We start from the raw sequence: 13,401 nt of genomic DNA, 5'->3' as shown, positions 1-13,401 counted from the left end.
ACCACCCCCCGCCCTCAGCTACCACCCCCCGCCATCAGCTACCCCCCCCCGCCCTCAGCTACCCCCCCCCATGCTCAGCTACCCCCCACCCTCAGCTACCCCCCCCGCCCTCAACTACCCCCCCCCGCCATCAGCTACCCCCCCGCCCTCAGCCGCCCTCAACCCCCCCACCCTCAACCACCCTCCAACCCCCCACCCTCAACCACCCTCCAACCCCCCACCCTCAACCACCCTCCAACCCCCCACCCTCAACCACCCTCCAACCCCCCACCCTCAACCACCCTCCAACCCCCCACCCTCAACCACCCTCCAACCCCCCCACCCTCAACCACCCTCCAACCCCCCACCCTCAACCACCCTCCAACCCCCCACCCTCAACCACCCTCCAACCCCCCCACCCTCAACCCCCCCCACCCTCCAACCCCCCCACCCTCCAACCCCCCCACCCTCCAACCCCCCCACCCTCCAACCACCCTCCAACCCCCCACCCTCAACCACCCTCCAACCCCCCACCCTCAACCCCCTCCACCCTCAAACCCCCCCCACCCTCAACCACCCCCATCCTCACCCCCCCCTCCACCACTCCCCTCCCACCCCCACCTCCCCCCGCCCCGCTACATCCGGGTCCTGCACGCGGCGCGTCACTTCCCGTGCCCGCAGCTCCTCACTGTACCTGACTGTACACGACGGCGCGACTCTCAAAGCAAGCTCGTGATTTGGGCAACTCGTCCATCTGCTGTCGCCTTATAACTCCACTGCGACAACTTAGACCGTGCTGATCCTGGCACGCTCGTTGCGATTCCAAAGATCGGACTTTGTTCTATGCGAGACGAAGCTTTTCGCAGTCAGGTTCCGCTATTGTGGAATTACCTTCCTCGGGTCATTCGGAAATCCGAGTCTTGTGACACTTGTGCCTTTTATTATTACACGATTTTTATTAACTCACTCTGTTGTTGTCGTATCCTCAACTCTTGTAACTAAAGTTTATCCCACTTCCCAATGTGATATCGACTGCAAACTTGGTATACTTATGTCATACTGATGACAATACTATCTTCTATCATTAAAAATAAAAATATATATTTTTTAAACATTCTCTTTTACATGTTATGTTTCGGCTTGGGTCTAGTTGTCCACGCTCAACTAACGTTGGCTGTAATTGCCCACGGCCCCCTTAAGTTATGGCCACTTCCTGGAGTTGTTGATTACTAGTAGGGTACATTTCATTAAAGCGTGTTTCTAAAAAAATATATTTTTTTAAATATTACTGTTTTTTTGTTACACGTGTCTTAAAAGTCACCTGTGTTTTTATTTAAGTATTCACAAGAGCCCAATAGAGAACGCGAACGTCGGGGAGGGAAGAACAAGTCAATGGCGAGCGACAGACAGGGCGAAGGTTGCCTGGCCTCGCTGCCCGCGTCTACTCCCGTTGGGGCAACAATCGGAGATAAACATTTTTTTTATATATATAAGGGAGAGGGGAGAGTAGAATGTAACCAAACAGAACCGAAAATAAAATAACATACACGCGGCGACTGTGTGTTTATCATTTTTACAGATCCCCAGGAGCAACGGTGCCCAATATGTTTACAGAGAAAGTGTGTTGTCAATAGTCCATCGCATCCCCCATTTAGCTGTCTGCTCACGTCGGGTTTAGTAGAAACGGGGACGAAGCTGTCACTTGTTTTTAACAGGCTTCATCCACCGCTTTAGGCGTCGTGTAAAACGCGTTGAGGCTTTTGTGCGAAATGCGAGTTTGTTCATTCCGTGGCATGATGAACCAAATCATTCCAACCGCGAATACGCAACCAATGGAGAGATGAGGTGGGGAGGGTGGTGGATCGGCCACTGAACGGCACGGGAAGTTCTCGTCTGCCCCAGCTTGCGAACAGTGAGAGGTTCTTTCCTTGGCCTTTATCCCCAAATTACTGCGGCACTACCTGTGATTTTACCATGTCAAACCGGTTGTGAAACACTGCTGTAGACGCAGCACGTTCTGTGTTGTGTAAACCTAAAGTCAAATATTTACTTACTCTACACTGCTATCTGGATAGTATATTGAAATCTGTTCAAGCCTCGTGTAAATCACGTTGAATCCCTATCCATCTATATCTACACGAGCTCAAAGCTCGCGTACATAAACAATTGCATTTTTTTTATTTTCGCGAGCCTTGAGCTATAATAATTACAACAACAATAACACAAGCTCTGCGGTCCGCTTTATATACATGCAGGTGTTGTCGGTCGATGAATGAGTGTTTACATGCGAGAAGAAACCGGAGCACCTGGAGAAACCCCACTCGTGCAAGGGGGAAGCACTCTATCCCATACAGACTGAACTGGAGAAACCCCACTCGTGCAAGGGCGAAGCACTCTATCCCATATAGACTGAACTGGAGAAACCCCACTCGTGCAAGGGCGAAGCACTCTATCCCATACAGACTGAACTGGAGAAACCCCACTCGTGCAAGGGGGAAGCACTCTATCCCAAACAGAATGAACTCGCGGACCGCACGTGTTCGCTAAACTGCATTCTGGCGAGCCAGGGTATAGCAGCTCGCCCAGGGGAAGGGAAGTTTCACAACGCGGGTGATCTACCAACCCTCTCTCGTCACAGTGCTGGATAATTATAGGCGTGCACCAGCACACGTATGTAAGATGAACATCTTTCGCACCGTGCGTACTCAGCCGTGCTAATCGGAGGTGGTGGGGGGGGAAGGACAAGCTAAACACAAAATGCACGCTTCACACTTGGCAGGAGGGTTGAAGACATGTCCCAGTACTTACTCGGAAAGCATAACTTGTACAGCAGCAGTATGTAATGTATCCAATAGAGGGCGCACGGGACACGTCTAAGACGTATGAACGACTTGTGTCAACTTGATAGTAAATTGTTGCACTAAATTAATTCGTTCTCTTTTCCTGGCAGTCAAGTACAAAACCGGGGTCATGTACGGTTGTAATTGTGTCATTCGTAATGAACTGCAATCACGAATGTAAGTGTAATTTCAGCTAACAACGCGGCTGGAATTGTAATTACAGTTGACCTCAGGTCTGGTTTTGTGCGCCCAGTCAGGGATGTGCATCTGATTCGACAAACTCTCAATACAAGTGGTGGAGAACATGCGACTTCATTTCATACGACCCGTGGCCATATGAGACCACTTCAAAACGACCTTAAATCAAGCACAGTCCCCGACTTACGACCGCAATTAGTTCCGTTCCTGAGATCCGTTCATTGGCCGAATTGTTCGTAAGTCGGAACACGATGCCGTATACGTATTGACGGCAGACACGGTAGCCGCACGAGAGGGGACTATTTGCGACCTGGTAAAGTTATTTCAACACTGCACCGCTGATGCTGTTAGTCGGTCGTGTTTGCTCACATCTATTATTGATGGTGACCTAAGACAAGGAGGACCACGATTCATATATTTAGGAAATGCTAATGGTGTTTGCATATGCACGGGTGCTGTGTGCTTTTGACAAATTGTGTGTGTGTTCTTTAAAAGTCTCACGCCTGACATGCAGAGATTTAAAAAAAAATTGAGACTTCGGTGACCTAAAGACCAATACCTACATCATAAAGCAGTTAATCTTTAATCAGGTATGGGCGCCACCCTTAGATCTGGAACCAGTTGTTACGCTGCTGAATTGGGAAGCAGAGGTCATGTTTCAAGATCATTAACGAGCAATGGCCATTTCCCTCAATTTAAGCGCATACCAGAGGGAATTTGCTTGTTTTATGATGCTCCGCTTTTGGGCTTACAACATCGAGCATGCGGTTGAAAACAACGCCTTGTTTTGCAAGGACATACCAATAACCCATTTGTCAATCCCATTACTGGATGAGAGCCTCCCACGCCGTGATGGCCGTGGGGATTTATTTGACCACTGGCTATAAACCCAATTGAAATACCACTTTGAATCGGCAAAAATTTAGTCAGCGATGCAATGTCCATATGGAGGTAGAATGGGGGTATATTTATCTTCGGGATAAAGATTATGATTTTGAATATAGACTCAGAACAGATTTTAAACAGAGACGCAGTCTAGCACGTCTATTGGACAATATTCATGTGTACAGCACTATTATAGGTGCATGACGATGCATCGACTCATTGATGTTCAAAGCTCACGTGAGTAAATGTTTTTAAATTATTGCCAATGATATGTTGTTATATTTCCATTCCATAGTGCTAATAAAAACTCGACAGAAAAAACGAGTCAGTTTATTTTGGGTAAGAGTTCAGAAGCGCGTCTTCAATAGGTGACACAAACGAGATGGCAACACGAGATAACAATGATCGAATATTTTTTTCATCTAATCGCGGCCATGAATCGTAACAGTTCATTGAATCTACGGGAAGGTGAAAGCGGTCCATCCTTCAGCTGTGTCGGTCCGTGGCTCCAGGTTGAGAAGGCAACAGAGTCCACCTCGGGGTTTCCAGTCGCAGGTGACAGACAACGGCGTGCGTGTGTACTTACTGTAAATTGATCACTGGAACACAAAGACAACGTTGTTGTTATAATGATGAAGGCACCGGTGCTGGGATCCCAGCAGCCAGCTTTCTCCTGGGAACCTGCGCGGGCAAAGCCACTGCCAGTGCATAATTCGAATGAGTCTCTATGTGAATCTGTGAGTGTGCGGTTGTCTATGTGAGTCTAAGGGTGTCTATTTGAGAGAGCTCTGATGATGATGATGATGATGAAAGCCACTGGCAGCGCATTCCAGTTTCTCTGTGGGTCTCGATGTGAGTCTGGTGCCTTCTTGTTATTTTTGGTTTCCGACCCCTGGTCTATATTATGCGAATCGATGAGTGTCTGAGACTTTGTGTCTACGTGCGAGCAAGCTTGATGGAGCCACTCCTCAGCATATTTCCATTTTATCAGCGAATCCACCTGAACGCATTATCACCTCCGATCAGCTCGGTGGTCTACGTACGGTGTTAAAGAAGTTCAACATACACGCCTGAGACCAGAAAATCCGAGGTGGACTTTGTGGAGCCATTACAACCCCCTCTGACCCTCATGTATGTACAATTTGGTCCTGCATGACGTACATCGAAAAGGTTAACTTGAGCCTGTTCTGGCCAAGGTTCATGGGTGTCAATAAACAAATATAGAGAACGGAAAGCCATGTTAATCCACTTCTGGATGAGGGCCTCCTTATGCCGTGGGGGGGGGGGGCGCCGAGGTTGTTTCACCATACTTCACCACGCTGGTCAGTGCGGGTTGGTGAAGGCGGGGAGCACATAGACGTGGGAACATAGAAGCACAGTGCAACGCAATGTTTTAAATACGTAACGGATTACAATATTATTTAAATTATATAAAACACGATTATGGCAATACAGTTATAATGGATCGCTCGTTGTCAATCCACTGTTGGATGAAGTCTTCTACACGCCGAGGCAGTTATATGGGGGATTTGACCATACTTCACCACGGGGGTCAGTGCGGGTTGTTGATGGGAGCCCCAGGCCCAGTTCAGATATCACTCGCTATTCGATGTTATAGCCGTGGTCGAGAATTGAACGCAGGTTGGCTGAGTTCATAGGTCAGTGCGCTAGCCACTACGCCACTGCTCCCCTCCTATACGCCACTGTATTAAGGAAAGTCAAGGTTGACACACACATATATATATGAACCTTATGGCTCTCGCATAATGTCCGTGATGCGGTCATTTTTCGTCTGTTGACGGTCGGCGATGCGGCAATCGACTCATCTCGACGAGCTGTACTCACGATGCACCACCACCACCACGGTGTGTACCACGGGCGTTCAGGGTTTCGGCGTAATCGTCCTCGCTGCGTTTCGACATCGCGGAGTAGCAAAGATTTCGGATTGATTGGTTATCCCAGTCGCGGAGTGAAGTACACCCCTGGGAAAAAAAATAGTGTCCCAGAAATAAACCATTTAATAATTGCCTCGGCAATTCTGTATTCTTTGGTACCCCGGGGTACCGCCAGAAGGATAATTTGACTTTACATAGCAGGTTGCGATGCACAGTAGACCTCATGTGTAATCTATCACTACATCTATTCCAAAAGTCAACTATTCGCAATGATGCAAATCACGGCGCAGTCGTTTTACTTGGTGTGTGCATGTTATTTGCGGAGAGAGAGAAAAACCGAGTGAAGCATTTGTCCCTCGGTATTTGCAAATGATATGTTTTGTAAGCTATAGGCAATTATATATAAACACAGTGCTGAGATTGTATCATTAAAAGCCTTGACATGCCTGTATGCCCGCGTGCATGCAAATGCGTTTCACAACACAAATACACCTTCAACTAGAGTGCTGTAACCCACACATGTTAACGGCCCTGTTGTCGATCCACTGCTGGATGGAGGCCTCCCCGCGGCGTGCGAATCGCGGGTGCTTAATTCTAGATTTAAAGCTTTCGTGACTGCAAGGATCCATACTCTTTGGTTCACGACGTTTGTGTTGTGGCCGAAACGTCGTGATTTTTGTTGTTTAATTTTTTATGTTTCGGCGACTTGTGTTGTGGCCGAAACGTCGTGATTTTTGTTGTTTTATTTTTTATGTTTCGGCGACTTGTGTTGTGGCCGAAACGTCGTGATTTTTGTTGTTTTATTTTTTTACGTTTCGGCCACTTGTGTTGTGGCCGAAACGTCGTGATTTTTGTTGTTTTATTTTTTACCTACGTGACTTTACCGAATAGAACCAAAGAACGCGGGTGCTTACTTGACTACACCACTTTAGCAGACCAGTCGCAATGTGCGTCGGTCAGCAATGATTGGGTTTCCCCACATCACATCCATCTGCACGCAACGTGCGTCTCTATGTATTTACAGCAGCGTTCGCTGCATAAGTGCACGTTAATAACACGTGCTCCCGCACCCTATGTGTATGCAGTGGTGGTGCACAGGCCACTGGGTCCCGAATGCAGAACTTACCTTGGGATGCTGCGTCACCCGTCACAGATTCTATTCTGAACACCCTAAGTTTTCCTGCATGATACGAGAGTTGTTTGAACGAATTAAAGGCAACGCACCATATTAGCAAATACCATAACACGTATGTGTGTGTTATAGCGTCGTTGGAATAATGAGACATATACAGGACGTGAACTTATTTTTAGAATCAGAGTTAAGGGCTGATATTTGGTGGTGCACCATTGTTTAGGTATCAATCCCATCATCCCCTTGAGCTATTTGAGACCCAAAGTGTTTAGCTTCGCTCGTGTATGTCTAAGTGCTACCGATTGCCCGTGTCTATGTGTGGGGAGCGGTAATATAGCGGTTAAGGCGCTGCTGTGCTACGAACCCACTGAGGATTATCTGAACCGGTCCTGGGTTCACTCCCCCGAGGTCGACTCAACCTAAAATAAGTGTCCGGTGCGTTGTGGAGTAAATATCGCCATACCGGGTGAGACAAAGGCGGTCGGGCGCGTTGTTGGGCCACACACCCACCTCGTTCGTATGCCCTGCCGGCCTTCATAAGCACTTGCCCCAACAGTCTGTTTTCAGGCTATACGGGGCGCGTGGTGGGAGGAGGAGTGAATCTTCGTGGCCACACCAAGTGAAAGAACGTGCCGCCAACTGCATCACAAAAGGCAATCTCTACTCCGCCCAGAGAGAGGCGGTGCCTTCTCCCGCATCAATGGGGGGTAGGGGTAGGGGGGGCGTGTTGAGAGATCTGATCATGACAACCAGACTCGCCTTGCTCGCTACATCCACCAGGGCAGCAGCGCAGGCACACACGCACACTCGCTCAAGCCAGCCAGCCAGCCGGCCACACCAGTGTAGCCCGGCTCACGTGGCTGCCTGCTGTGTTGTGGCTGGCGCGTTGGGAGGATCGAGGCGGTTTGAGCAGGGGGGGTGGGGGGGGGGGGTCATTCTTGCGCGCCGCTCCTTTAAAACGAAAAAGAATCCAACATTTAAACCCCTGGCCGCAACTCAGAACAGGTGTAGTAGGGTAGATGAGGCTCACCTGTGAAGCCACCCCCTCCCACCCGGTCTGTGTTCTACCCAGCGGGCTTCTCGTGTGATGCAGCTAGGTGTCGTGACGATGGTGGCAATGGCGTGATTCAACAACGTAAGGTGCGGATGAATTGATCGCAGGAATTGATCGATCAGTGAATGAATGGTTGCTGATCTGCGAAGAGGCTTAGGGTGCTGCTGCGATCGGTCTTATGAAGGCGGCACTGATATTCAGTGGTTTATCAATTAGGTAGCAATCAACAAGCAAGTAATAAGATTGCGAACAACCTATAACAATACTGTCAACGTAATTGTATTTCTTTCTCCTTATGTATGAATGATAGGCTATAGACTCATGCAGCCGAGAGACACGCGTCGGTCAGCAGTTGGAGTTGTATCAGATTGAGAATTCCAGCTGTGTCCAGGTGTGGGAGGATATCCGCAGCCTCCATAATCATAATCAGCAGCAGCAATATCAACATCGCCCAGGAAGGGCAGAATCGGAAGCGTTATTCAACAGCACAACCTGCAGCAGCCGAATCATCATCATCAACAACAACAGCGGCATCACCACACTGGTCTCTCAAGGCTCGAGCGATGAACATTGAGCATCACCAGGAGCTGACTCTGCTCTACCCGGCCATGAGGATGAAGGGAGCCTTCTCGCCCTTCCGCCGCAAGAAGGTGGTGCACCGACACGTGAGGACCATCTTCGACAGCACCGGCAGCGACCCGAGGCTGCGGGAGGAGAAGGGAGAGGGACACGAGTTCCGACCCTACACCAACCCGCAGTTCTGCGACCTCTGCGGCGAGTTCATATGGGGGGTCTACAAGCAGTCCCTACGCTGCCGGAGTGAGTAGTGATTGAGTGTGTGTGTGTCTGTGTGTGAGAGAGAGAGAACGTGTGAGAAAGTGTGTGCGTTGATTTTTGTGTGAGCGAGAGTGCGAGTGAATGAGAGGGTGCGTGTGTGAATGTGTACATGTGATTGAGTATAAATGAGAGAGTGAGTGAATGAGATGGTGTGTGTGTGTGAATGTGTACATGTGATTGAGTATAAATGAGAGAGTGAATGAGATGGTGTGTGAATGTGTACATGTGGTTGAGTATAAATGAGAGAGTGAGTGAATGAGATGGTGTGTGTGTGAATGTGTACATGTGATTGAGTATACATGAGAGAGAGAGTGAATTAGATGGTGTGTGTGTGTGAATGTGTACATGTGATTAAGTATAAATGAGAGAGTGAGTGAATGAGAGGGTGTGTGTGTGAATGTGTACATGTGATTGAGTATACATGAGAGAGAGAGTGAATTAGATGGTGTGTGTGTGTGAATGTGTACATGTGATTAAGTATAAATGAGAGAGTGAGTGAATGAGAGGGTGTGTGTGTGAAAGTGTATATGTAATTGATTGTAAATGAGAGGGTGAGTGAATGAGATGGTGTGTGTGTGTGTGCGAATGTGTACATGTGATTGAGTATAAATGAGAGAGAGTGTGAGTGAATGAGATGGTGTGTGTGTTAATGTGTACATGTGATTGAGTATAAATGAGAGTGAGTGAATGAGAGGGTGTGTGTGTGAATGTGTACATGTGATTGAGTATAAATTAGAGAGTGAGTGAGTGAATGACGGTGTGTGAGTGTGTGTATGTATGTATGACCAAGAGTGTGAGTGATAGAATGTGTGTAACTGTATAAGTGAATTTATGTTTGAATGTACGCATCTGTTGGTGTATGAATGAGTAGACGTGTGAGTGAATTAATGTGAGTGTCCGTGTGGGACTCCGTATCAGCCAGTGTGTGTGAGCAAATGTGAGGGTGCGTGAGTTATGTGTGAGTGAATTCATATTTGCTTTCTAGCAGCACTTACCCTAACCGTCTGTTAATAATATACGGGGGATCTTTATTGTCGTGTGTCTAGTTTATGTGTTACACATTTGTACATACATATGCAGTGCAGCATGTTGTGTTGTATGGGTGTACCTGTGAATGCGTCTCAAAGTGTTCAACTGCATATGTAAATGCATGTTGACTTAATATTTACAATAAATAATACAGGTGTGTGGAATTATGCCTGCTCAGACACGGGCGCTGATTCGCAGTCCCTTGCTCGTGTGCTTGCTTCATCGCTGTAATTATACAGAGCAGTGACGTGCGGTGAGGTCAATGGCTGGGGAGGCACTGGCTAGTGTCAGAGCCAGATTCACACACTGAGGGGGGCGTGGCCTCACGGAGGGGGCGTGGCCTCACGGAAGGGGGCGTGTTAGACACGTCTCCCTCAGTGAGGCAGATGTGATAGCTGCCTCCCCTGGTGCTTTTTCGTTGCAGTTTCATTACGAGACCAGTGAGCCTAAATATTGTTTATACACATACGTGAAATAAGTTACCTGGAGTATGGAACGCGAGTACATTAAATTAAGGGGTCTACAAACATTACATTGGTGACATACTGAGATAGTAACAGGCACGTGCTTATTGCCCGCGCTCCATCCAGTTACTGAGGGGTTGCGCAATCAGAGGGGAGGCTGAGCGCGTCGCTGCCTCACCTATCGTCTCTTCCTGTATTTGCAACGGACCTCCGCAAATTTGTCGATTTTGACTATAAAAATGATTGGAATCGTACAGAAACGACATTTATAACACAGATCAGTGTAAATGTCTTAATATTTATTTAATTTGCTTATTCTTTTCTTTTTACTTTTCGTAACGGCTATTTTAATTGGAGTATGAGAGGTGAGGCTCTGTCTCCCCTGCCTCCCCTGACCGCACGTCCCTGATACACAGTGTCCAATTAAAATCACATTTGGATCTTTGCTCTTTGCACCATTTAACTCCATCCGTTATTGCAAACGGCGCTTGTGTTTTTTTTTATCAATAACACAATCAACCAACGGGCACATGGCTGATACGGTACAATAAAAACCTGCCGTATATTACGGGGAAACTCGTTGTATCCAATGTGATAGGAAGGGGATGGGGGGGGGGCTGAATCCTACTCTATGTGCTTATCCTCAACGCAGATAATAGGTTACATTTACCACCACATTCCACTCACTCCTGTCCGTGGCGAAGAGTGGTTGGCGTGGGACCAGGTGCAAGGAGAGTAGTGGGGCCCCCTCTATTAAATTATCCAACCCCCCCTCCCCCTTCTGTATAACCCAGCACCTGGGTCCTCCTGGCCCGTGGGCCTGAGTGCAGTTGCACCACCTGCACACTCGATAGCTGATTGCACATGCTCCTGTTTTCCGTGCGATGGCTTGGCTAATACGAAGCGTGTGACGCAGAGGTGACGGGAAGAAGGAACGTGGATCACTCGGGCTCTGTGGATAAATAGGGACGCTCGTATAAGAGGGCATCGGAAATGAGGAGTATCAACCTCGTTGCAATTGCACATCACACAGCGCCTGGCCCTTCACTTGCGAGGCGTGTTTTGCAATCCCCGTGGGCGCTTGGGCGATTCCAACACTACCGTGTACCCTTTAATTTAAGGCTGTCAGTTGCAGATGGCATTTCTGAAAATGAAAAGGCCAAGAAGTGTTAATGCTGAGCTGCAAGAAGTCAGTGGGTAGCTATGTCACAGTGAAGTCAATACACGCAGGCGAGTATTTTTCATTCCTTTGTTTGTTTTGTCGGTCCTACCAATGAATTGCTTTGAAGCACACTCATTCGATCTTTAAGCCACGTGGAAGGCAGTCCGTATGATTCTGAAGAGGGTGATCCCTCACTTATAATAATACCCTTTGCCCAGAAAAAAAACCTCGTAGAGTCCTTAGGAGTATGCATGAGAATCCTGCATTGGAATGTATGGCCAATTCGAGTGGTGGCGGGTTTTAACGACATATTTATATATTTACGCGATCTAACCCAAAAAAACCTCTTTGGATGATATTGGTCGCGAAAGCCCACGTGTTAAACTCCATTAATGAGTGTTTGACACAAGGGAATAAACCAAAGTACCTGGAGAGAAGATAGATTCAAGAATCCATTGTTATACTGTCACCTACTGGCCACCTTAAAAACCAAAGCTATTACACCTGGTATGGTCAGGCTCGCTCCCACCGATATAGCTGGCTCCGCCTCACACATCAGTCGCTCTCCCTCTCTCTCTCTCATAGAGAGGGAGCGAATACTGTGCACGTGAGAAGTTGAATTAATTACTGTATGATTAATAACCGGCCTGAAAGCCGTTTAGCTTCCGAAATATGATGAGATTGGGCATGCTCGGGTGATTGGATCATTGGCCAAATGCAGTGTGCACATGTAGCCCATCGTAATCATGAACCGTTCTCTATCCACTGCTGAATGGAAGCAAGGCTTCCTACACTGGAGAGGCTTTGTGCTGGTGAATGGGTGGCATGGTACCCAAGGGTCCTTATTTTTCACCTTGCATGCAGAGTTGTACATGGTTCAGTGGCTCAATTCCCACAGTCACCTGGTATTTGTGTTTGGTGCATTACAGCTATTACCAGTTTGGACTGCTTTCTGTAGTTACTGGCCTATGTCAATTTGGATGAAGGCCTTCGCATGCTATATCAGTTATGGGGGCTGTTTGAATATACAGTACTTCATCATACTGCTGGTGAGCGTAGATCGGTGATGGGAAGGTGCGAGATCGATGCAGATATCACTCACGACTATTCAGAGTCATGGCTGGGAATCAAACCCAGGTTTCCGGGTTCATAGGCTAGTGCATTGAACATCACTCTCCCCTGCCTTCTGTATACTCATGTATATGTACACCCCTTTTGTTGATCCACTGCTGGATGAGGGCCTCCCCATTCCCTCTGGGTTAGGCAGTGGACATTAAATACTCTGATTCATTGTTCGCAGCTTTAGGCCATTTTTTAACCAGTGTAACAGCCCCATTGTCAACACAAAAATAAATGACCCAAAATGAAGTCTCAATGCAATTCTCCAGTGAGACCCCCACCTTGTATAATGCACAATCATTGATTAAAATTAATACAGAAAATCATGAATAATCTATTAAGCCATTGAATGATTTAGTTTTATATTATGATTCATTTTTCAAAAGTACAGGCCACGGCTGTATTCGCAAAAGCCCTCCCATCAACATCAATTATACCCAGGCCCATCAAAGTCATTAGCTAATGCATTTATCCATATTTTTACTGTGTGTTTAATTTTTTTTAAAATTTGCAGTCCCTTGTCAATCCACTGCTGGATGAAGGCTTCTCCTGCCATTGTGGATATGGGGTTGTTTGAATATACCCCGCCCCGATGGCCAGTGTAGGGTTGGTGAAGGCTGGGGGCCCAAGACCGGTTCAGATATCCCTTGCACCTGATGTTAGCCACGGCTGGGAATTGATCGTGGGTTACAAGGTTTATACCACAGTGTGCCACTACTGCACCACTACCTCCACGTGTATATGGCATATGATAATATTGTGTTTAAACTATTTTGTATTTTTTTTATTTTAGCAGGTAAGGCCCAC

At 47.5% G+C, this 13,401-nt stretch overlaps 1 protein-coding gene across 1 annotated transcript in view; it reads left to right on the top strand.

Annotated features, from left to right (window-relative positions):
* Positions 1-7,673: 7,673 nt before the first annotated feature.
* Positions 7,674-13,401, top strand: part of LOC116942353 (ras association domain-containing protein 3-like) — an 84,207-nt gene continuing 78,479 nt past the window's right edge. The window contains exon 1 of the mRNA XM_032954143.2: positions 7,674-8,802. Within this exon, the coding sequence (XP_032810034.2) occupies positions 8,547-8,802 (256 nt within the window). The 5' untranslated portion in view covers positions 7,674-8,546. The remainder of the gene's footprint in view (positions 8,803-13,401) is intronic.

Source organism: Petromyzon marinus, chromosome 14 (genome assembly GCF_048934315.1).
Source record: "Petromyzon marinus isolate PM22_M1 ecotype Great Lakes invasive population chromosome 14, UKy_Petmar_22M1.pri1.0, whole genome shotgun sequence".
Taxonomy (NCBI): domain Eukaryota; kingdom Metazoa; phylum Chordata; class Hyperoartia; order Petromyzontiformes; family Petromyzontidae; genus Petromyzon; species Petromyzon marinus.
The sequence above is the reverse complement of the archived record's forward strand: the minus strand, read 5'-3'. Positions and strand labels throughout refer to the sequence as shown.